Source organism: Pteropus vampyrus, unplaced genomic scaffold (assembly GCF_000151845.1).
Source record: "Pteropus vampyrus isolate Shadow unplaced genomic scaffold, Pvam_2.0 Scaffold335, whole genome shotgun sequence".
Classification (NCBI taxonomy): Eukaryota; Metazoa; Chordata; class Mammalia; order Chiroptera; family Pteropodidae; genus Pteropus; species Pteropus vampyrus.
Window position 1 is genome coordinate 2012306 of NW_011889116.1, and position 26427 is coordinate 2038732.

The 26427-nt window shown below is 36.0% G+C and overlaps 1 protein-coding gene across 8 annotated transcripts in view; it reads right to left on the bottom strand.

Moving 5' to 3' along the window:
- The window catches only part of GRIA3 (glutamate ionotropic receptor AMPA type subunit 3), a 352129-nt gene that overhangs the window by 102869 nt on the left and 222833 nt on the right, over positions 1 to 26427 (bottom strand). For all 8 annotated transcript variants that reach the window (XR_002776816.1, XR_002776817.1, XM_023522173.1 and 5 more), the window contains exons 5-7: positions 23665 to 23718; positions 6884 to 7045; positions 1402 to 1569 (exon numbers count right to left, since the gene is read on the bottom strand). Coding sequence is in view for 6 of the 8 variants with exons in the window: in XM_023522173.1 (XP_023377941.1) it covers positions 1402 to 1569; positions 6884 to 7045; positions 23665 to 23718 (384 nt within the window). In the remaining 2 variants the exon portion in view is untranslated. The remainder of the gene's footprint in view (positions 1 to 1401; positions 1570 to 6883; positions 7046 to 23664; positions 23719 to 26427) is intronic.

Genomic DNA, 26427 nt, shown 5'->3' on the forward strand with positions numbered 1-26427 from the left:
TCTCTTATATTTGTTATATATATATAACCTTTTTCTAGTCAAATTAATTTCTTGTCCTTCACTCTTGTACCTAGTTTTCTATTTGGGAAAGACAGTTGTTTGTGTCAAGAATGGGGAGTCAATTGGAGATGCTGGAACTTGCCCTTTGCAGTTTTCTTGATGGAAACTCCTTTTGATTCACTCTGAAGGAGTTTTATATTTCATTTATCATATTTTACCTGACAATACAAACCTTGTAACTGCTATGAAGGTTGAATTTAATTAACTGCTCTTCAAAATTGTGCAGCGCTGCCTCGATAAAACAACACTTAGGACATTTGTTAAGAAATTGACATGTGACATAAAAATTCACATGATGGGAGAATGAGTCATATCTCTTTCTTGGAGAGAGACACAGGGGCTATGAACTCCTTTTGACTGAATGCTTCTAACTTGGCAAATTTAAGGCAACTATACAAAATGATGTATATTATGAGGCCATTACAAATTCTTCGTTGCTAGGTTGTGCACAGAATTATCTTATCATTGTCTATCTCTTTGTTTATTTGGATGTCCTGAACATCAGAATAATTAAATAAATAGATATAAGAGAGTCTTGTACTCTTTAGGCTCATTTTAATGAGTGTAAGCACATGTAGCATAAAGTGAAATATTCAGCAAATAGCTCCTGCTTGCAAAGCTTCAATGAATGAGTGATGTTCCTAGTGTAAATAATGGAATATGTTCAAAGGACACTGCTTGAAGCCTTAAATAATTTTCTACTCTGTAAATACTAAAAACAAGTGACATATTTGACTGTATATCCATTGATTCCTCATGCTTAAAGCCTTTTCTTTGGGGCATTTGGGAATGCTTCTTAAGTAGGCCTAGAAATGGATCATGTTTCTGCATTTCACTATGTAGAATAGTATAAAGGTTCTTTTTGACAACAGAAATACTATCACACTGACTCAGTTCCAAAGTCCATCCAGGCTAATAATTTGTCCGATAAGCCAGAGGATTCTGTTGTCCTTTGTAATGTTTACCTTGAAACTAGAAGCTTCCTATAAAATATCTCGTTCCCCTAATAATATATTTCTGGAAAGTCTGAATTTTTGAAGCCATTTATAATGTCAATCCATAACTTTTGATAATAGTGAATTTGATATATTACTTACAGTGTAGCACAGAAAAAAATATTCAGCACAGAACTAAATTTGTCATTTTTCAGGCTTCAAGGAAGAAACTTCTAGTTTTAGATTTCTAAATTTTGGTTAATATCCATGCTCATCTTTCTGCACACTCTGACATTCTATGGAGTCTGATCCTATTCATTTTAGTATGTTTTTTCTCAAGACTGAGGTTTCATATTTTTGTGTCTTTATGAGGCCCCGCACCCCAATAATCTATTGTGGCCATTACCATTTTTAGGGCTCTCTCGATATCAATTCCTTGACTCCAGGGCACAGCAGGATTTGCTAAGCAGTCTCCAGCACTGCCTCTCCGGGACACATCCACTCGCTGTCTCCTCAGATAGCGGAAAGCTTCTGCTATGACCAGTATTGCGTCATGCGTCAATGCAGATGTATACTGAAATGGATGTATAGAAAACAAGATATCATGATAAATGATGCCCTAAAAACTTGCCTTGTTCCTTATTTTAATTCATCTCCACCACTTGCTCTAAGAAGTCACCTTCTTAATTATTTGAATCAAGAGGCCTTTCTGACTTTGATTCATTCTAGAATACTGCCTTTTCCCTCATGTGTTTACATGTTAAGATTGTTAAGATCACATAGATCAAGGGAATCACTCTCTTGCTCTCAATACTGTGTTTCATATTGAGTGAGTGACTACTAAAAGGCCAGGTTCTCTATAGGGAAAGAAATATGTGTGAAGGTAAAAGATGGCATATATAGATTGGAGAGGAAACATCATATCCTAAAGATTGGGTTATTGCTGTTTGTAACAGAAAATTCAGATCTGGTGTTTACTTAGGGGAAAATGGAAATGGCTAAGTTAGACAGCTTGAAATTAATTTGGAGGGAAACATTAATCGTTTCTGTCTAGTTCTGGTGAACTAGACCTCTGGCTAACAATAAATCAGTTTTTGTTTCCTGTGGAGGGGTGGGGTGTGCAAAAACCAAAGCTAGTTTTCAATTGTAGAAAATTACAATTGTTATAATGAGTTTTAAATCTGATAATGTTTGATAATTCACTGGCAATACTTCATGATGCCAGCTTTTTCAGGCAAGAACACTTACTTTCTCCTTCTTGGATACATTGATATGCTCTACTAGGAATGACTTAATACAAGGGATTAGATTATCTGCAATTTGACATAGTGGATATCTTTTCATTAAATGAATCAATATTTGATTAAAATAAGCTAGTCCCTGTTTTACAGGGGTGACAAATACTAGTAGAATATAGAATTCTGTTATTTTTTTTTTAAATGAAGCAAATGTTCTAGAGAGAGTTTTCTCTTTATATTATGTCCAAATACAATTGGGAGTGAATACATTGTCGTCTTTACCACTATTAATTTACTTTTCTGACCTTTTTCATGTTACTGCTCTTTCAGGATCAAATCATCAAATATGACTGCAGCAGGAAGCATATATTCTTTCCTGCAAAAAAATTTTTGTGTCTGTGCATCCTAGCACTACATAAAATCAACGTGGTGGTTTTTTTTTATCCCCAGCTGACTGTGTTAAATTGTCAGCGATTTTAATCGTAGTTCTTCCTAAGCCATGCCAAAAGAGCTATTTAATTTTTTACTTTTTCAGCCTCTACTTACCAATGTGTAAGCATGTAAAAAAAGCCTCCAAAGGAAACATTCATAAAGTATAGAATAAATTAAGTATAAGTATTTTGATCTCTAGACAATTTTATTTCCTAATAAAAATTTTATATATCATTTTTTTCCATTAGCTAATTAAAAAGTTATTATTAGTTTCAAGTAAAGTTACTATTAGTTTCAAGTAGACACTTATATAGTTTATAAAACAGTCCCCCTGATTGCTTTTTCTCTCCTCTGGCTCTAGACATTACATTAATGCTAACTGCATTGCCTATGCTGTGCTCTCCATCCCCATGACCATCTATCAACTACCAATTATGTACATCATTTTTTAAAGTGGGCTTTTGTCTGATAGATATAGAGCAAGGTTCCATAATGACTAGTACTAAGCAGAAGTAATATGAAAGTTGTAATCATCTATTTAATATTCAATTTTCTTAAGTTATTCAAAGTTTTACTTGTAGGACTTAACAGTTCTTATTAGCAGGTTCCAAGAACTATATTATATATTACATGAGTTATCAATGGATAATCCAGAGCTGAAAGTGTCTTCCTTCTCTTTTGTACAACCTCTACAACTTAAAAGGAGGCATAAACCACTCAGTATTAGCCTTTTAATATTTTTACCCTTGTCCATTTTTCTTGTGCCTAACATAATGTCTGACACATTGTAGGTACTCCCTAAAATATTGAATAAATAAAAATTTCTCTACCTGCTAAATCTAAGAATGGCAAAGCAGTGTATAGGCAGTTTAATGAAAATCTAATGAATGGGACTACATCAAACTAAAAATCTTTTGCTTAGCAAAAGAAACCGTAAACAAGGTGAAGAGACAAACATCCGAATGAGAAAACATATTTGCAAGCAATGCCTCCGATAAGGGCCTACTATCCAAAATATACAAAGAACTCAAACAACTCAATAACAACAACAACAAAAAATCCAATCAAAAAATAGGCAGAGGACCTGAACAGACACTTCTCCCTAGAGGACATACAAATGGCCAACAAATATTTGAAAAGATGCTCAACATCGCTAGCTATTAGGGAAATACAAATCAAAACCACAATGAGATATCATCTCACACCTGTTAGAATAGCTATAATCAACAGGACAAGTAATAACAAATGTTGGAGAGGATGCAGAGAAAAAGAAACCCTCATATACTGCTGGTGGGACTGCAAATTAGCACAACCGCTATATAAAACAGTATGGAGGTTCCTCAAAAAACTAAGAATTGATCTACCATATGATCCAGCAATCTCTCTACTAGGTGTTTACCCCAAAGACTTGAAAACCCACATCCTAAAAGATATTTGCACACCAATGTTCATAGCAGCATTATTCACAGTGGCCAGGACATGGAAGCAACTGAAGTATCCTACAATAGATGATTGGCTAAAGAAGCTATGGTACATATATACAATGAAATATTACTCAGCCATAAGAAGAGATGAAATACTGCCATTTGCAACAACATGGATAGACCTTGAGATTATCATGCTAAGTGAAATAAGCCAGACAGAAAGTTGAGAATCACATGATATCACTTATATGTGAGATATAAACCTAAAAACAACAAACAGAGACTCATGGACATGCACAATAGACTAGTGGTTACCAGAAGGTGGGCAGGAGGGAGTACCTAGCTGGGTTAAAGGGGTTCAAATATGTGGTGACAGAAAGAAATCTAACTATGGGTGGTGAACACACATTGTAATATATATATGCCTTACTGTTGAATTGTACATCTGAAACTTACTGGATTTTGTTAACCAATATCACCATAATAGAAATAAATAAATGAACAAAAAAAGTAAATAAAAAAAAAAGAAAATCTAAATTTTTATAAGATCACCTAATTATAGTGACTGGATTTAGTACACTAAAAAGATTTGAATTATCAGAGAAATGCAAATCAAAACCACAATGAGATGTCACCTCATATCTGTTAGAAAAGCTATTATCAAAAAGACAAGAAATAACAAATTTTAGAGAGGATGTTGAGAAAAGGGAACCCTTGTGCACTGTTGTTTGGACAGAATAAACAAAACAAACAAAACAAATTGTGCAGCCACTATAGAGAATTGTATGGAGGTTCCTCAAAAATTAAAAATAGAACTAACACATGAACCAGCAATTCCACTTCTGAGTATTTACCCGAAGGAAATGAAATCATTCTCTGGAAAAGATATATGCACTCCCATGTTCATTGCAGCATTATTTACAATAGCCAAGACATGGAAACAATCTAAGTGTCCATCAATGGATGAATGGATAAAGAGAATGTGGGACACATACGCACGCACACACACACACAGAGGAATATTATTGAGCCATGTAAAAGAAGGACATACTGCAATTTGTGACAACCTTGAGGACCTATGCTAACTGAAATAAGTCAGGCAAAGAAAAATACTATGTGATCTTACTTATATATGGGATCTAAGAAAACCTGAACTCATAGAAATAGAGAACAGGTAGGTGGTCACCAGAGGAAGGGGTGGGAAATGGGGGAAATTAATGGAAGTGGTCAAAGGGTACAAACTTCTAGTTATAAGATAAATGAGTCCTGGGAATGTAATGTACAGCATGGTGAATATTCTATATTGTATTTTTGAAAGTTGCTAAGAAAGTAGATCTTAAAAATTCCCATCATAAGAAAAAAATTGTAACTGGTGGTGATGGATGTTAACTAAACTTATGTTGGTAATCATTTCACAACTATATATATATATAATCTCAAATCATTATGTATACCTAAAACTAATATAATATTATATGTTAATTATATCACAACAAAAATATCTTTAAAACACTCTTAAAAAAAGATTTGACTACAAAGAATTCATAATAGGGGTTGTGACCACATTTATTGAAACATGAGGACATTTGATCTGACCATGGGACAGAATGCTTTAAGACGGGCTGTCCTAGAAAAATTTAGTATGTATACTATACTCACTAGAGCTATATAATATCACTTAACTAGTGAGTGACTTAAATGAATGAAAAAATTATTTTTAACTCACAGCTTTTCTAGAACATAACAACTGTATAAAGTAAGGTCCTACTTGTATTATGTTCTGATGTGACCCATTTAGGGTGGACCCGTGTAGGTGATACAAAATATGTGTCTTCCTTAGTCTGTGTCCCTATTATTCTCTCTTATTCTGTTCTTGCCAGGGAGGAGGTGAGGATGGGTATCTTGAAGCCACGAGAAAGCAAATATTCCTCTCTCCTTTTCCGTTTTTGGGAAGGGTCTTGACTCTATTTTGGCCCCTCGTTTTGATCATAGGAATCCCACAGCCATGGTACATACATGCTTTTACTATATCAGGAAGAAAAAATTTAAAGTTAGTTTCATACTTGAATCAATGCACCAAGGGAATAGTTACTTAAAAAAATACATTTGAAGGATCCTTTGTGTAACATGAATAACTTTCTCCTAATTTATCTGTTTTAATTCCTGCTTTTTAACAATATGATTTCTAGCTATAGGGGAACATGTATGAAAAATGTGTACTTTAAGCATGACTTTCTACCTTTAATATTCTTATCTTGATTTCATGAAAATGAGCAACTTAGGTAACCTAATTATTTTTAAAGATACTTTTGCAGGCAGGAAAATATTTCTGTTCAATATATGTATAGGTAACACACATTCTGTATTAGTGCCTAATTTGCTTGGATATACCAAAATTTATGAAACTTACTAATACAGAGTGATCACATAAATAATGTAAAATCTGATTTTCTGTTTCAGACTATCGGTCTTTCTTAGCTGTTTCCACTGCCCCCACCTTTTGTCTGACTCAGGTTCTTTTAATCTTGTAAATTGTTATGAGCATATTACAAATGAAATTCATTACAAAATTAACATTCCCCAACACTGGGTCTTAAAATATCTTCTCAATAGATTTTTTATTTGGGAACTTAGATTTCAAAGGCAGCAGCATCACCCGTGGTTGTGTTTTAGCATCCCTGAAACACTTTTGAGGGAAGACCACTTGATCACAGGATGGCTGTAAATACATAAAGACCATACTGAGATGCTTTGAAAAGCCGACCTAAGGTTTCTACATGCCAGGGAACATTACCTTTAGTGGTGCATTCTTGGCTTCAGGGAATTCCCTTTCATCCAGCCTCATCCAGCGCTGTATGAACTGCTGAACCATAGGGTTTTCGTTGTTGACAATCTGGAATCCTGTAATGTTGGCTCCCCCATGCATGACTCTTTCTAGCAAAATATCGGTAAAACCCTAGAAAGAGAATAAGAGAATCATGATTGTGGAAGGTTGTGAGTTTTTACTTATCATAACTGATTTGAGTGCTAAAGAGGAAATGAAAGTTTTCTCCCTGAGATCACTCTATAACAATCAAGCAAACTCTGAACGCAATGTTTTATATCGATTCTAACTCAAAAACAGCAACAACAATCAACTCTGGTTATGGAATAATTATTAGGGCACTGTGTCTCTGAAACTGCAGTCATGATGGAGAAAACATGCATTTTCCATTTTAGTTCCTGAATCTTTATTTAGCATAGCTGCGGCAAGGACAAACATAGGTGTCAACTTCAAGCAAATGTTTTCATTTGTTACCTGTATTTTTAGTGTTTCTTCATGGAGTACAAATATGATGCTTCATGTAACTGGGAAATATTGAAAAGTTTGATCTTAACTATAGGAATAAAAACTTTTCTTCAACTTAACATGCCAAACACAGCAGATTGCTTCAGATTCTAATGAGTACTTTCAACATTTGTGACTTACAGAAGTGCCAAAGAGCGAAATTGATAGTTTGGTTGTATATGATGGCACGTACCCCAGGATATGTCACACATGTGTCCATAAACAAGTCTTGACATTCACCTCATAGCATCCACCATTTTCTTTCTCTCTTGCTTTGGTTACGATTTGGCGTCTCTGCCATCCAAGCCTCCTGATAAACCTCCTTAGGTTCACACCAAGCCATCTCCACTGGTTCCACTGTGCATTGCTAACTTCTAGGACACCTCTTCCAGGAATTGTGCTATTTTTGTTGGATACCTGTATGTTCCCAGTTGCTGCTAATGTATTTGTGTCTTCAGTGGGCTGAAGCCAACATTTATATTCATAAAGAAATGGGGAGAATTCTTCCTCCCCTTCTTTGGATTCTCCTCTCCAACATTTTGTGTAAAATTTTCAAATATTCAGAAAAGTTGAAAGAATTGTATGGTGAATACCCATATACTTACTACTCGTATTTTACAATTAATATTTTTCTATCCATCCATCAATACATTTCATTTTTTGAATGTATTTCAAAGTGAGTTGCAGACATCATTTTACTTCACACTAAATGACTTTGGCGTATAGGTCATTAACTAGAGTTCGATGTTTGCAGTTTTTCCTTTCTTTCGTTTGTTTGTTTGTTCTTTCATTTGTTCTTTCACTCATTCTTTTGCTTGTTTTGTTCATTCTTTCTTTTTATTCATTCTTCTGTTCATTCTTTCATTCTTCATTCTTCTTTCTTTTTTCTTCCTTACTTCCATCTTTCTTGAGGTAAAATTTACATTCGACAAAATGCACAAATCTTTGTTTTTTTTCTTTTTCTGTCTTTTCAATTACAGTTGACATACAATATTATATTAGTTTCAGGTGTACAACATAGTGATTAGACATTTATATGACTTACAAAGTGATCACCCTAATAAGGCTAGTCCCCCTTGACACCATACATAGTTATTATAATATTACCGACTATATTCCCTATGCTGTACTTTATATCCTTGTGACTATTTTTAAATTTTTTTAATTTTTCAATTAAATATTTAATATAATTTTATATTAGTTCTAAGCATACAGCATAGTGGTTAGACATTTATATACTTTATGAAGTGATCCCCTGATTAGTCTAGTACCCATCTGGCACTATACATAGTTATTACAATGTTATCGACTATATTTCCTATGCTGTACTTTACATCCCATGACTATTTTTATAACTGGCAATTTGTACTTCTTAATCCCTTCACCTTTTTCATCAATCCCCTCAACCTCCTTTCTATTTGACAACCATCAATTTGTTCTCTGTATCTATGAGTTTGTTTCTATTTTGTTTGTTCATTTATTTTGTTTTTTAGATTCCACATATAAGTGAAATCATGTGGTATTTGTCTTCCTCTGACTTATTTCACTTAGCATAATATCCTCTAGTTTAATCCTTGTTGTTGTAAATGGCAAGATTTCATTTTTTTTTATTGCTGAGTAATAGCCCATTGTATATATGTACATCTTTTTTATCCATTTGTCTGTTGGTGAACACTTTGGTTGTTTCCATATCTTGGCTATTGTAAATAACACTGCAGTGAACATAGGAGTGCATATATCTTTTAGAATTAGTGTTTTGGATTTCCTTGAGTAAATACCCAGAAGTGGAATTGCTGGGCCATATGGTAGTTCTATTTTTAATTTTTTGAGGGATCTCCATACTGTTTTCCATAGTGGCTGCACTAATTTGCAATCCTACCAACAGCGCATGAGGGTTCCCTTTTCTCCACATCCTCATCGACACTTGTTTGTTAATTTATTGATAATAGCCATTCTGACAGGTGTGAGGTAATATATCATTGTTGGAAATGCAAATTGAAACCAAATGAGCTGTCACCTCACACCTGTCTTAAATGCACCGCTCAATGAATTTTGACAAATGTATACCCCTTTATTATTCAAATCCTTATTTTCTAACATTTTCTTTTTTTGCATTATAAGTTTTTTCTTGAAGTATAACAATCATGTAGAAAAGTGTACCTATCTTTAAGTATATAACTTGATGAATTTTCAGAAACTGAACACATGAATGTAACTAATATTTAGAAGCCCCCCTCTTGTGTCTCTCCAGTCACTATCCATATCCCTGCTTATTAAAACATTTATATTTCTTCAACATTGGCAACAAGGTAGTCTTAGAAAACATTTTAGTGAACAGCTTTTTCAGTTATTATATTCTCCTTCCTTTTCCTTTTATAAGTGGGATATGAATCAGTGGAGACTGGCCAAAGAGCCAAATAGTTTGCATCACCGAGAATAATTCCTATTTTTAGAAAATTACAAAGTATTAAAAAAATTGACATACATTAACTTGTTAGGATCAGTTTTCTCCCCAAAGCCTCCTTTATGAAAGAATCGTAAGACTGTGTTTTCTCCCATTTGCTCCCCCTGCACTGTAATCTGCAGAGAGGCTTGCTTGTGTACAAAGCCTAGCAGAGGCTCCAGGGGGGCTTAAGCCTAACTATTACCCAATTCCCCATTTCTACCATCTAAACATACATACAAATAAGGAGCTGAGGACAAAACTTTAACAAAGGGCTTTAATTAATTTATTGCATTAAACCATATTTATCAGTTAACAAGTATTACATAAGAACATTGACTAACTCTCCACCTCCATGCTGGCAGGGGTAGAGTGGGCTCTCTCATGCTCTCCCATGTCTTCAAAGCCTAGGCTGGAAAAGTAGAGCTCCCTTCCTTGAAATAAAGGAGTTGAGAATGCTTCTGCCACCATCCTGGTCCCCAAGGTCAATGGCCACAGTATGTACTAGAAAGTAGTATCTATTGTGTCCCTCACACTTCAATAAGCATCATACTCCTGTTTACCTAATTCTCAGAGCATGTTAAAATGGCAATGGAGAATGAATAAAAGGGAGGGAGAGAGAAAATATCTGAGAAATCTCACATCTTTCTTAAGGCATAAGAGCCATATGGTTACTCACCATACTACTCCTTTCCAGAAGGATTTTCTCTCATTGCCCTTTTCTTGGCAGAGATACTATAAGGAGGGGTCCAACTCAAATTTACCTCACCAGTCTCCTCCACTTACTCCTAGGAGGCTTCACTCTGCCATATAGGCCCCACATATTTCCACTTGGGTGTCTTCCTCTCCAATAAACATTGTAATTTGGAAATATCTTCATAAGCATACTCTGTACTCACCTCTCTACCACTCATCCACCATACCACTGAGGACCTAGAAGTTTCTCAATCAACCCATGTTTTATGACAAACACACCTGGGAATGAGTTCTAGCATACCTCAGACTGGATTCAGCCTGCCTGTCCTCGTGGGATGAAGTGCATACATAGCAGCACAAATCAAGCCAAATGAAGGTCACCTCAAACTGCTCTTCTAGCAAGTAAGACCTACAAAACACTAGCTCTTACGGACTTCCCTGAAAGCTTATCTGTCCATGTTGGCAGAAAGTAAGAACACAGCTGCATGGAAAAAATGGACAGAGCAGCAGAAGTATGGTAGAAAAAGAAAGGAGGTAATAGGTATTTAGAAGATGAAAGGAGAGATCTTGTTGCCAAAGGGCAAGAGTTGACGGGCTTATGCTGCTATTTCGCCTTGTAGCCCATTTGTATACATTTTGCTTGTTTGTAACATAATCATATTCTGTGGCTTGAATGTTGCCCTGGAGCCCAGCATTTAGATGTAGCAACCAGCAGCCCTCAAGATTGAGATAATCAAGTCTGGATTCTCCTCAAACCCTCTGAAAAACACTAATGCAGCAGAGCTAACCGGGATATATCAAGTACGTAAAAGAGGAAATGAGAAAAGCAGTGAATGGTAAACATGGGTGTTTAAGAAAAGCTGTTCTGGCTTACAGGCTGAAGTTGGTTGACTCTTGATCATCCTATTTTTGATACTTTTTCAAAAAACATTTTTCTTTTTGTATCAAATATTGCTAAATCCCACAGTTCAGCTGTCCACTGACATTCTCCAAGATTGTACAAATTAAAATTGCTAGATTTCTCTTTTTGAATTGACAACATATCAACCTCAAATTTGGATAAAAATGCCAAATATCTTTAAACCCTCTATAAAAACACTAAGATAAAAGAAACGATCACCAAACAGATAAAACAGGTAAACAAATAAAAGGGTAAAGAACAGTAGAAAGAAGGGAGTTAAAAGAGAGTTGATGGCTGTGGAATAAAAATTGCCTGGCTCTTAGTCTCCTTTCCACTTCTGTTCTATTGTTTTAAAATATGTTGTTTTCTTTCACATATTGCTAGATATTATTGTAGGTGTGGACAAGCATAGTACATGACATTTTGAAAACTGAGGCCTAACTCTCCCCAAAGCCTCAGTAAGGGCACTAATTCAGCAGAGCTGATCACCAAACCTTCAATATGTAAGTGATGATATGAGAAATTGTTGCGGGGGCGGGGTGTAGATAAAGATGAGTGGTAGACAGGGTTGTATTAGGATAGAGGTTCTGGCTCTCTTTCTCCTCTTATTCTTTTATTTTAAATCATTATTCTTGCTCATAACCTCTTGCTAGATCTCCTTTTTGAGCTTTTCATCCACAGACCTTGAGTTTGGAAAATTGAGGACAAATTTCCTAAACTCTCTGTTATAACATGAACTGAACAGATCTGCCACCATAGATCCAGTAAGTAATAGGGAAAAGAACAAGGGAAGAGAGTGGTTGCATGGGGGTTTAGATGCTGGTTGTTCTAGGTCTACTTTTCTCTTTTTTTCTTTTATTGATCTTTACTTGAAGTTTGCCACCCAAAGCCTGTACTTTTGGGAATTTTGATCCCCTGTCCTACCTAAACCTTGTAAAAAATTCTTGTAACAGGATTGGCCGTCCAGCACTGATCTCTAATGGAAGAAGGTTAAGGAATGTATAAATGGATGTTATATGAACATCCTAGCTAAATGATTAGTTTCCTACCTCCTGGCCATTTCCCCCCTCACATTGTGATCTACAAGCAGAACTTCCCAGTCTAGTTTTTTGTTTGTTTGTTTGTTTGAGAACTGAAGTATCTGGCCTATCTGAAGCCTTTATAAAATTGTTCATACAGATTTTACCACCCAAAGCCATTAGGTAAAAGTGGAAGATGAAAAGGGCTAGGGTAAGATGTTGAGACAGATACTTTAGGAGAGAGCTTCTGGCTAAAGAGAGAGGTCTCTTGCCTCCTAGTCCCCCATTTCAATCCTTCCCATGATCACCAGCACTTTGGAAGGGTCACCCACAATCTTCTATCTGGGGAATTAAGAGTTCCTAGTTGTCTAAAACTTCCATAAAAATCTAATGAAGTAGAATTAGGCTTTCAATACCCAAACCCAAAAGAGATGTGGTTGCAGGTGCAGGAAGTGATAGAGGAAGACATGCATCCTGTCTGTCTGCCTGCCAGCTGTTGTATTATTTTCCACTGCCAGCTACATTAGACTCCACCCCTGAAGCTGCCTCGTACTAATCAGTCTTTATCATGTGACCTTTTCCAGAAAATTCCATCCTTACTTTTCTCTGACAGAAACACCCATGGGTGGGACACAGTTACCTCACTGATGGTCTCTGACCACTCTCATGAGGCCTCTTTTTCTTAGGTATATTCTAACTACTCCCACTTAGGCTTCTTTCTGGCTCACAAACCAAGACTTCTCCCTTATCCTCTATCCTCTCATGCTGCTGTGAGTAGAAATAGTATAGTGATCAGACAGCAGTACATGTGAGTAGAGATGGATTTTTAAAATTATTTTCAGAAAATTCTTGTTTTTAGAAATAGTGTAAGTTTAATTACTTGATTTAACTGTGCGATTGGACAGTTTATAAGTTTTTACTTTTTAACTCATGCCCTTGGCTCAGAACTAAATTAACAATTGTTTTAAAGTTCTTTAAATCTTTTTTAGTTTGTTCTGACTTTTGTTTCAGGGTTTAAGTGCCTGACCCAAGCATTTCTTCCAATGGCAACTGCTCAGAAAAGGGCAACAAATCCATATACTTTTATTTAATACATGTATTTTAACATGTCTGACTCCAAAAGAAAATTTTATATTATGAATTCTACTTCCTCATCAAGCTTCATTTGCTTTAAAAATTATATATTTTAAAATGATATATTTTTACCAAAGATGAAATGTATTCCATAAAATTTCTTTGATATTTTTTTGTGATTCATTTTATTTAAGCAGGTTGCCGTTTTATAGCAACTGCTCTACTTCATCGCTGAATCATAGTAGTTCATTATTTACTTGAAAACTGGTTTCTTCTGGCATGCCCTATCTAACCAAAGATATTAGAATTTCTTCTTTTTTTGCCTTTTTTCCATTTTTAATTTTGAGTGTGGGGGTAGGTAGTCATGATTTCTCATATAGCTGGGATCTGAGAATCTACTTTTTCAAGAGGACACCATTTATCATACATAGTACATCAGTCAATGAGTTTGTTACATTTTCATGTTTTAGAGTCTGTAAAGCAAATTAATTCTTCATTTTTTTAAATTTTTAACTTGAATTCACTTTGGACGAGACACCAGTGAGACTCTAGATCCCCTTTTCTAACTGCCTGCTGACAAATTAACTTCCATATTCTTAAAAAGAACATACCCCAAAACAAACTTATTATATTCTCTCAAATATCTTCTTCTTCCTGCATCCTTTCTTTAAATTAATGTCACTTTAAGCCTACCATGTTACTGGGTGCGGGGCTCAAGCACCTGTAATTTTATAAACTCATCAGGTGACTTTGAGGCACAAGTGGGTTTGAGAACCACTGCCCTAGATTATTGTCCTAGCTTCCTAGTTGGTGCTCTGAATTCTAATTATTTACTTCTCCAGTTTATTCTTAATGTAATAAATTTACCTTCATAAAATACAGGTTAGTGCATAATACTCTTTTCTGCAAATCATTGTAAGGATTCCTTGCTTTCTACATACATATTAACAGCCAAAAATCTTTACTTGACCTTCAGAGATTTCCATTATTTGTTATCTTCTGCTTCCCTGGCCTCATCTATACATTTTATTCAACAGATCTCATGCTCTAACCACATCAGGCCCTTTTTAACCTTGGTTCCTTTGTCTAGAAAGAGTCTCCACTTAATCATTTACAGCTCTAGCTGTCTCTACTGAAACTTCATTTTTCCAGAATCATTTCATTTAGTAAAATCATGACTAAAAATATTGATATCAAATTCGTCTCTGTAATCTCTATCAGGTAGTAAGAGGGCCAATTTGTGCCCTTCTTTTGTGCCCCAATTATTACATAAGCTCTTGCACATTGTTGACTGCTTATGAGCTTTTGCCCTCTTTTATTATTGCATGCTTTGCAATGCCTTCTGTGTAATAAGTATGTGTGTATGCCATAACATCATTGCTAAATAACTCCAAGGTTCCAAATCCCTTGCCGTACTATGTAGGATATCTGTTGAGTCCATTTTATTTTTTTCATAGGAATTTTAATAATTAGAAGTGATGATTAGATACTCAATGATTTTTATGTGCTTAGACTAGACTTACCAAATTTTACTGCTGCTTACATTTCACCAACTCAGTTTGGTTACAGTGTTTTTTGTTTTGTTTTTGGCTAACTGCCTCTGTGCAACAATGGCAATACTTGTTGGAAATATGGATATAATTTCCAGAAATTATTCTTTTGAGAGGGAAACTACTCATTTGGATTTGTAAGTTCTGCTATATTTCATCAATTGTATCACCTCTTAATCATATCACATCTGTTTGAACCAATGCACTATTGCCTACATCTGAATGCAACCGTGTAGAACCAATCATGACCTCTGTGCTTAAGAAATTCATACAGGGTTTTGAAAGCTACCTTTGATTAACTCTCCAAGGCCATCTTTTACACAGACATTGGTTACACAACTGGCATCTAAACACAGATTGTCCCTGATCTGAGAATAGCCACACAACCCAGTCTTCCAATGATTCAGATGACTTTAGTATTATCCTGCCTCCCTTGATTTATACATACTACAATTCGATTTCTTTCTAGCAGAGTGGATAATTGAGAGTTGGAAATAAATATATTCAATGTTTGCTTTTAGTTCACTTATTTTTAATATATCATGTGGAGATTTCCTTCATATAATACTATTCTTAGGGTATGGTGTGTACAGAGAGGAAAACAGAGACAAGATAAGTTGGGTGGCTTTCAATGAGTTGATGGTAGATTATGGGTGAGTAATGGGAGAGGTGGCTTGCCTCTAGGAAAGATAAAAGCATTAGAATGGGGGTTGGAAGGCTGTCATGGACAAGTATCTATCTCAGTTTGGGTGAAGGCTGGCTCTGCCTTTAGTGCCATTTGAATTGTTCATTTGGGTGATGCTTTGAGAGAGAAATGAATAGTAATTGTGGTAACTCAAGTTATCAGGTTGCTAATGAGAGACACAAGTCTTTTTCTAGAAGCAGCTCCATCCTCCTGGGAAAGTGTAATATGTAGGGTTGAAGATTGCACCATATATATTAGCACTTGATTCCAGGTTGCTTGTATTGTTCACTCACTGTTTTATTCTCTAATCCAATCAACAAATATACTTTGAAACTGCCTAAGTGTGGTCTCTTGGTAAAATGGTGAGCCATATCAAACTTGGTTCCTGAGCTTACAGAACTTAAATCTAGTGGGAGTTGTTTGTATGAATATATAAATAATTATAAGTTGACATAAGTGCGATAACTGTAAGTGACATAGTAGGAAAATTAGCTTCCGATCTCTTTTTTATATTAACAGCTATATTGAAATATAATTTAAATACTATAAGATCCATCCATTGACACTGGTTTTTAAAAACAAAAATGAAATCATGTCTCTTCCCTGGTTGAAATTCTTTATTGCTTTTCTTTTGCTGTTGGAAAAAGCTAAAATTCCTTAACCAGGCTAACTAAAGCTTTATATAATCAGAATATTGTCACTCACTCTTCTCTAGCCAAAACTGCCTTCTGATAGTTTAGAGGCGGTGTCAAGATCTTTTCTGCCTCAGGACCTTGACACATGCTATTTTCATATAAATAGGTATTACCATTCAGATCACTGTTTCAATGTCGCCTTTTCTGAAAGCCCTCTCTGGCCATGCCGAGCAGAGTTTTGACTCCCCACACTCTGCCTTTCCTTCATTCCCCGTCCCAGCACCTGTTCTATCACCATGCTAATTATCATAAACTATACAAGTTTGGTCCATCCAATACGAATATAAGGTTCTTAAAGACAATAACTTCTGTCTTCTTTGCAGTGAAGTTGACGAGGTATTAAGCACACAAGTGGTACAGAAAAATCATAACTTATTCTGAAGACCTTTAGAGCAGTATTATCCAATGTGTATGTGGACTGCTGCTGGTCTGCTGTTATTTACTAGTCTGAGGTGATATAAGGAAAGAAATTGAGTTTATAAACCTTTATAGCAATTTGACAGGGTAATATTATGGCTGTTGAATCTAATACTAAAAATAGGCTTATATTTTTTATATCTTGTTTTGTTTATTTCATGTTTTTTAGTAATTTGTTTTTCTTATACTTTCATTGATTGGTCTGTGAAGATTTGAGGGGAAAAAACTGGCCCTTCTTTATAGGCAGTTTGATAAGTACTGTTTTAGAGAATATGTTCTGGGGGTCTGGTGGAAAAACAATTCTTTCAACTCATCTTGTTAGAATATTGAGTATGAATTGAACTTTCCATGTTAATTTCAGGCAGGTGAGAGAGATAAGAAAGGGGGAGGGGGAGGGCAGGAAAGGTGGGGGAGAGTGAGAGGGAGAAAGGGAGGGGAGAGGAAGAGAAAGAGAGAAAGAGATGGTTGACTATAACAAAGGTATTTTTGGACAAGAAGAATGAGTTTCAAAATTTGCTACTTTAAACTGACAAATATCTATAGTTTTCTAAATGCATGGTAGGAAGTTGGACCCCAGCCCAGGCTCTGCTCCTCTTTCCCTTGATTCTCTGCTATATCCTATTTCCATTTGGAGAAGAAAGTGAATCCACCAGAGAGGCTGTGTACCCAAGGGTGGTGACTGGGCTCCTGGCATTTGGGACCAGTGGGAGTACTTCCCTTCAAGCTCACTTCCTTTGCCTGTAAGGTCAGGCTCCAGCCCAGTGAGCTGTGTGTTTATACGCCATCTGCTGAGGTGTCAATGATTACAACACGTAGCTTTGAGCATTTAAATTTTTTTACTTAGAACATTAAAATGGAAAAAACAAAGAAAGAGAAAGAGTAGAGAACAAAACAGGAAGACCTGGAAGGAGAAGGTTGCAGAAGGGAACAGTAGTTATTGACAAGCAATACAGGGTGATCCAATCTCGTTCAAACTAAAAAATGGGTGTATGTTTTCTCTCTAAACAAAGTGGGCCCTTCTCTGTTTCAGGTACATCTCAAGATTTGATAAACTGCAGAGTTCACCTCTTCAATCTTAAGTTACTCCTGGCTGCCTCTTTTGGGTTCTAGTTTATGAATAATGTTTTTATTTTAGTAAAAATTTGAAAAACTTAGATGTAATCTAGTAACCCCCATCATTATTTCCTGGCATACTAATAATATGAATGAGGCAGACGGAGAGAGAAAGAGAGAAGAGAGAGCAAGAGAAACAAGGAGGATGAGAGAGAGCAGGGTGAAAGAGAGAGAGAGAGAGAGAGAGAGAGAGAGAGAGAGAGAGAGAGAGAGAGAGAGAAGAGAAAGAGAGGAGTGTGAAGATAGAGGGGGTGGAGGGAGAAAGAGAATGAATGAATACATGAGTGAATGTGGCAGGAGAGAAAGAGAGAGAGAGAGAGAGAGAGAGAGAGAGAGAGAGAGAGAGAGAGAGAGAGAGAGAGAGAAGAGAAAGAGAGGAGTGTGAAGATAGAGGGGGTGGAGGGAGAAAGAGAATGAATGAATACATGAGTGAATGTGGCAGGAGAGAAATGAATAATGGAGATATAATTGGCACCTGTTAAGATACATTTCATGATGGCCCTCTGGACAAGTTTCAAATCCAGATTCACAAAGCTGTCCTTGTTTTTTAAGCCTTTTTCTCTCTAATCACTTCACTCTCATAAATTTATAGTTTATACTTCATTCATATACATTTATGTCTTTGCAAATGTTCTTATGTGATTTTTGTGAGGCTGGCCTTCTGTCTCATTGAGATGCTTCAGTGGGTAACATGGGAAGAGCAAGGTGCTCTATTAAGAGTTTGATCAATCTGAAATGTAAACCTAGCTTGGCAATGGATTAGCTTTGAGACTTTGGGCAAGTCATGTATCTGTTCTGAGCCAATTTCCTGATCTCTAATGAAATTGGAGAGGTGAGTGGATAAGAATTCTCTCCTCATAGGAGTTCTGAGACAAACAAGAAGTCTAAAGAAAATAGCTAGCACAGCAGGGAGAAGTCTAAAACACTTTCTTCTCACCTTCTCTCCTAGCACAAAGGCCTGCTTGATTTTCTGCTCTTGTGGCTCTCTACTACTGGCAGCTGATGTTACCTTACTTGCAGGGTCAATAACTTTCCCCAATTCTGGGATCAGTCTCGATCTAGGCAGGGAAACTGTTGGGTGTTCTAAGGTAGAAGTTAACTGGTGTAGCACTGAATAAGTCCTACTATGGCTCACATTCTCTCCTGGGTACCTTAAATGCTTATAGTTTTTTTGGTATAATTTTTGAGGTTGGGTACCAAATACCTGTTGTTGGACTATCTCAACCCAGATCCAGTTCATTTTGTATCAACTTCTAGACTACTTTGATTGCTCCTTTAGGTTCTCAGCTCTGTCACAACTTAGTTTACAGATACTCATACCTCTTTTGGCTTTTACCCACCTGGGGTGATTTCAAGTCTGTCTTATGACTTTATGTCCCCAAGGATAACAGGGCTCTGGTTTTGCTCTCCCACTTATGTCCTCAATGTTCACCCAGTTGCAGTGAATATATTCTCACTCCTGGCCTTCCATGGTCCAAACTGACCCTCTACGAAGACAAAATGTAGAGCTGGAAGTGCTCTTGGAGTGTTTTCCAAATTTAAGTCATTAATGTACCATCTTTAGAGTTCTTTTTTTTTTTTAATTTTGCCATAGGTGATCATCTGAACTACCATTCAACTAATATTTTTCTTTACATCGACTAAGTTTTTTAGCCCAAATATCTACTTTAGCCTCATTCTGAGGAATGGTATCTGTAAAATCACAGATTTGATGGGGTAGTTATCTTTTCCAATACACAGTTAATATAAATTCAAAACTAATCAGTTTAAGAAGAAGTTTTTCTATGTACTACTTATCTCATGTACAAATAGCATGCTTTGTGAAATAGAAATCTGGTCTAACTCTCCATTTTACATATTAAGAAATAACTTCAGAGAGGTTTGGTTTATCACAAGGCTAGTTAGATGAATTCTTGGAATTTAAACCTGTCTCCTAGTTCCTGATCTAGTGCTTTTTTTCATTATTTCTAGGGTTACTATAGGGTTTTATATGCTATTATTCACATATATTTAAAAAATAGGTCACAATATATAACATGCCTGGGAACACAGTGTAAAGGATCCTGACCCAGGACCTTACCATGAAAGAAAGAGGTTGCTTGACTGATAAATTGTATAAATAATGGTTACCTCTGGTACTTGAGTAGAGAAATATTACCATTGTAGAGAGAGTCCTGAAGGAGGAAACAACAATTAATTATGGAACAACACCTAAGAAGAAATGATATCACCAACTAGTACAAAATTTATAAGAGACTCACTTGCTCTATTTGGATGTCCACTTCCAGCCTGACCAAATCACATCTTTGGCCCGTGCTCCTGTTGGGATCTTTTCTTTCTTCCAAGGACTTCAACAATTTAAAATTTTATGCAGCTTGTTGTTTACTTTGAAACTTACATCTGGACATCTGAAAGGCCTTTGCTGAAGCATTCACGGACTATTGAAGTGTTCTCACATTACAATTGTTGTCAGGGAAGGTCCATGTAAAAGCATATAAAAGTCTTTGCCAGATAGAGCTCAGTAGCAAAGGGGACACTTGGGGCTCTGGTGCAGGTGATTCCAGAGAGCTTAGGTAAGCAGTGTGACTGTTTTTGATTTCACATTTGTAGAAGGAGGCAGTGGTTCTATGTTGTTATTACTCCAAGACATAGGTTGACTTCTTTAGTTTTCATCTAGCTGGCTCATCTTGAAAGGAATCATCTTCTTAGCTCCACTTACCCTTTTTTTGACCATCTAAATGACTTCTATATAGTTTTGGCTTGCTGTGTGTGGATGTGTGTGTCTTTGATGGAGAGGTTTGGGTTCCTTCAATCTGCTTTAAAAAAAATCTAGAAACCATGGTAGGGATAATATATCTCATTATTTTTATCAGAGATTAACAACAGGTATTATCTCTATTGCCCATATGCAATGTGATATAAAGTACAGGGACTTATGGAAACACATGGCTGTGTTCCAATAAAAGGGAAGTTACTAGAGAAAGAGAAGTGGTGGCGAGTCAAAGTATGGCGAATAAGTTCATATTTTCATTACCCAGACTGACATAACACTATACATTACATTCTTTTTCAAGGAATAGACTTTGCTTGCTCTTGTAGTAGGCAACCTCCAAAACTTTTATAATTCTGAGTTCCATGTTAGTTCTGTGTCAGTTCACCATTCTTTCTCCAAACTTCTCCTAGTGATTCTCTCTTGTAGTTTTATCACTCCTCGGGCTTATCTTTCTGTCATGTCTGCGTCTCAAAGTTGAAACCAGTGCTCACCTGAAGAGTTATTAGTAGGATTGGGGAGGCCCAGTTGGAATTCTAGAATGGGAAAGGTCTTTATAGATCATCTGGTCATCCTAGGCCAACTGAGACAGCCATTGGTGTGCATGGCTCAGATCTCCCTTTAAGATAGAATCTCCCTCCAGCAGTTGAGTTAGCTGATAGACTCCAACCTCAGGTTCCTTCGGGGTCTGCCTCAGCTTTCAAGTTGGAGGTGTGTGCTTCCTAGGCAGCTGCCAGCTAATGGCTGAGTAGTGTGTGTGTGTGTGGGGGGTGAGTACAGTGGGTTTCCATTTTGGGGCAGTGTAGGGTTCCTCTACGTGCAGCCTTTGCATTGGAGTTCCCAGGTATGCTGGGCAGGAGTTTCTCTGAGCTATACCACAGTCTGAAGTTCTTATTAAACTTTCTTCTTTTCCACCTGCTTCACTGATCTAAGACCTGTATTGTGCTCTGAAGCTCTCACTGCCTACTTGTTTCCCTCTCCCTTTTATTTTTCACAGGTATTATTCCCAATAAATGTCTTGCACTTCTAATTATATCTTACCATCTGTTTCCTAAGGACCCAACCGATGCATCAATAACCCCCACTTCCATCTGTGTTTTATAGCAAGGAAACTGAAATCCATAGAAGTGAAGTGAATTACCCAAGGTGCCATAGCTAGCTAGTAGCAAAGTCAGTATGACAATTCGAACTTTCTGACCCTCAGTTCAATGTTTCCTTTTCCAAACTTCAGTGTCCACATACCACCATGACCATGTATACAAAACAAACAAACAAAAAAACCGGATTTTGCTATATCTGTGTATCTGTCATGCTATTATTTATTTGACACATTTTATATATTAAAATTATTTGTTGTTAAATTTCTACTTTAATCTTGTATGAAGTAATATCCATAAAATTTGGATTTTGACATGCTAGTTCTGCATTTTTCTAATACATATTAAATGAATACATTACCATTATAACAAAAAAGTTTATGTGTGTACTAAAAGTTGTATCATGTGCTGTTAGTGATGGGTGAATCCTAAGACTTATAAGGTAGGGGAAAAGGAAAAGGGAGAGGAAGGAAGGGAGGGAAAGAGAGAGGGAGGGTGGAAGGAAGGAAGGAAACTGAAATACTTATTGGTGAGGAACAAATGGTAAAAACCCATCAAAACCCATCAATAACTGCCTCAGGTGACATGCCAAGCTTGTTCTAAGCTCCAGTGAGTCAACAAACATCCTTTATTTATTGGTTGCTGAAAAAAATTGAATGTATTTAGATGTAAATTAAGAATAAAGATTTCTCCTCCTAAAAGATTTGATTCATTTATCTCCCAAATGGACTGTAGTGCTACACTTTGAGAAATTTATTGGAAAAGATACATACTATATTTCAAAGCAGTAGCTCTAATCTCCATCTTAGAAAGTGTTTTAGTGTACATACTTCCTAAGAAAAAGGTTTAAGAAACATTTCCTTTCTAATTAAAAAAATATTCACTATTAAAACAAAATAAGATTTTTTTCTTTTATTTAAGAAATCTAAGAATATAATTACAACAATCTTTCATCTTTGTTGCTATTTTGGTTTAAGACCTCTGTAATGATTATGATTCTATTGGGCTAATGAAACAAACTTGGGGTTAGAACTTAGGTAATAATTTAATAGGTTCTTGGTATCACAGTGATAATTTAACATTCTTCTTTTATTCCATAAAAGAGATACCTTTGCCAAACAGATGTTACTGATTTAGAAACCATTTTGTTAATTCCTAAAACAATTGGCCTTTTAGGAAAAGAAGAGCTGTAAAATAACCTAAATGAAATACTAGTCTCTAAAATGTCACAAATTTTAAAGTCATGGGAAGTTTGAAGGTAAAGATTCAAGTTGTGTTTTATTATAAGTAGTAAGGTGGTTATATACTGTGTCAGGGTCATTTAATGGCCCATGTTTGAACCTATTTCTGAAATCTAGTTTGAAAATATTTAGTAGTGGTCTGCTTCAGGAAAGACAAATCCAGTACTGATGTGCATATACACTTGGATTAATTGGGAAAAGAGTCAGTTTCCTGTGCCCCCTGTCCCTTGTTTTACATTTTCGACCGAGGTAAAATGGTTTATATTTCAAATCCAAATCGAATCTAAGAATAATCAGTGAAAATCACATCAAATTATTATTTTTTTAAACGAGAAGAGAATATAATAAGCTTCACAGTTAAAACAGATACATCTTAATTAAAAATAAGGCCATTACATTCAAGTTTTGGTGTTTACTGACTCATTTCTCCAAGCATCTAGAGGACAAATTAGGTACTTCATGTATTTTGTTCTTGGACAATTATAGATGACACAAACTTAAATAGACTATATTGCCTTGGGAAACTTAAACACTGCTTGTTCTTACCAGGTTAGCGAGCATGTAGTGATAACCTCTCGAGTGTTTCCCTAGGATCACAACCTGCAGAAATAAGAAATAAGAAATAAGAAATAAGAAATATTGCTAATCAAGAAAGATATTTTCAATTGCATAATCAATGGGATGGCTGGAACAAATTACTTTTAAATGATCAACAAAGTGTTAAGTTTTATACAGTAAAATCATAGTTAATTGGGCCAGCTTTCTTTTTTGTTGCATTTTAATTTCAGACAGAGAATACAGGAAGAATTGCTAATATCTAAGTTAAAAATGTCAACAAAAAGAGGGAAAAAATCTCTAAATTTCCAGGTCAGTAGCATCATCGTTACTTAAAATAGATGGCAAAAGCAATGAAGCTGATGCCCCGCCCATCAACTAGATTTCTGTACTTAGCTGTTGAGGTGGCCGATGGGGTGAACTTTGCATACAAATTAGAAAATAGAACGTGCAATACTTTTTTTGTTATTGTTATCTGGAATGTCTAGGGAATAAAACAGTCAAGGAATAGGGTTAATGGGATTTTCAGGTTAATTGAGGTTGCTTTTGCTTATTGAAAACTTTTCTAAAATTCTTGCCTTCCTTTTATCTGACTTAATTTGAAAGACTTGTGACCATCTGTACATATTTTAGTGCTAAATGTGATGCCTTAGGGCTGTGGGGAAGGGGATTTTTCTCTAGGGGGCATTTGGCAATGCCTGGAGACTGTTTTGGTTGTAGTATCTAGGAGCAGTGACTAGCATCTAGTGGGTAAAAACAAGGGATGCTTCTAAACATTCTACAATGCATAAGACAGCTCCTCCTCCCCCTCACAACAAAGAATTATCCAGCAAAAAAATGTCAGTAGGGCCGGGGTTGAGAAACCCTGCTTTAAGGCCATCATTCGTATCATAATTTTCATAAATAAAACTGTATTAAATATAGCCTTATAGTTTACAAAGTGCATTTTTATTATTTCAAAATATGTAAGTGGATTATTTTCCAACCAAATGTATTGATTGGTAGTTAGAAGTTTTTGACTTGACATAAGCTTATTTCTACACAGTTAAGTAGAGCAAAAATTCTGGTTGATTGAAGATTTTATAAAATGTTATTTTATTGAGCACCGACTATGTACAAAGTACTATGCTGAATACATGCAGTGGAAACGAGGTGGGTGGGTAACATAGAGGTTAAAGACACAACCAGAGACGGAACCAGGTTTTGTAAAGGCCTGAAGCGAATATCACTTTAGAATTCCTCTTTAAGAAAAATAATACAAAATTATGAATACAACATTTCAATAAGGCCTTAGAAAGAACCTGTGCGAGTAAGAGGCCATTAAGCTTAAGCTTCACAATAAGTTACATTCTGGACACAGCTATCAAAAGGTTTAAAAACAACTTGTGAAGACAATAAAATTGCACATATACTAAACCATTGTTATATATAAAAGGCCATTATAATAACAATAAAAACAATTGCCCTTAATTGATGCCTAATATATAACAGGCACTAGGTACTTTATATCTATTAGTCCCTAGAATAATTGAATAGATTAAGTATCACTAGTTTCATTTTACAGATAATAATCTCAGCTAAAGAGAGTTTAAATAATTTGCTCAAGGCTACACAGCTAGGAATTGGTAAAGCTGGAATTAGCTGGGTCTATCTGCCTCTAGAATCCATTTTCCTGGCAGTACATTACATGGTTTCTTTATATGTGCTAAATGTCAAATACCAATGATTGCTCTAGGTTCTGGGAAAAGAAGAAGTATCTAAATCCTGCTGGGATAGATAGGGGAGGCTTCCTGGAGAGGATGAGATTTGCTTGAGCTGGCCCAGAGGAGTGGAGCCACATATTCAAATATCATGCTTATCATGCTGGCATCAGAAGCCCTCAAGTCAGTTCAAATATTGAGGGCACATGAGTGCATAAGCGTGCACAAGTGAAAGAAAAAACACGAGTGAGAGTGCTGTTTTTGATTAATTTAAAAAATGAGCCACATTTATGACTGATTTTTTATGGAGGAAATGAAAAGTTAATGAATGTCTTGAGGGGATGATTTTTCATGCTTCCATGACACAAAATGAGCTGGTAGCTATCTGCTGGGATGTATTCTGCAGTGTCCACTTGTGAGAAACATCCTTACTGGTGATATTGTTAACTATTGATGGCAAGTTGGGACTATACATTTGTTGAATTCTTAATTCACTGACGACTCTCAACATAATAAAATCAGAGGGTTTTGAGTTCTCCCAGAAAATGAGCAAGATTCCTAAAGACATCTGGCAGAGTCTCGAGAGAAATACAGAAACAGTCCAAAGGGAAACAGAATAAGTCTTTCTCACCAGAGGCAGGGCATAGTGTCCTTTTGAGCACAAGAAAGGTGAAAGGAAGCCATGGAAACCACTGTTATGAGAAGAGCCCTGGATGAGAACCTAGAGCCTAACCATGTCATATACTTACTATTTGACTGTGGGCAAATCACTCAACTTTCTCCAGCCTCCATTTCCTTATCTGCAATCTGGGACAATGAGCATGGTCCTTCCTATCTCAGAAGTGTTGTCAAAGTCAAACTGAATAACATCCAGGAAAATGTTTGGGATGCGCATTGTGTAATTATGTGATGTTAAATAACTGTGGGAAGGGTTCATTCACTAAGACACTGTTTTTTGTTTGTTTGTTTGCTTGTTTTTGTTTTTAGGTTCAGAAAAACTTGAAGCTATTGGAATATTGCTTTAGTCCATGCCCAGATGATGTGTTCTGGACAA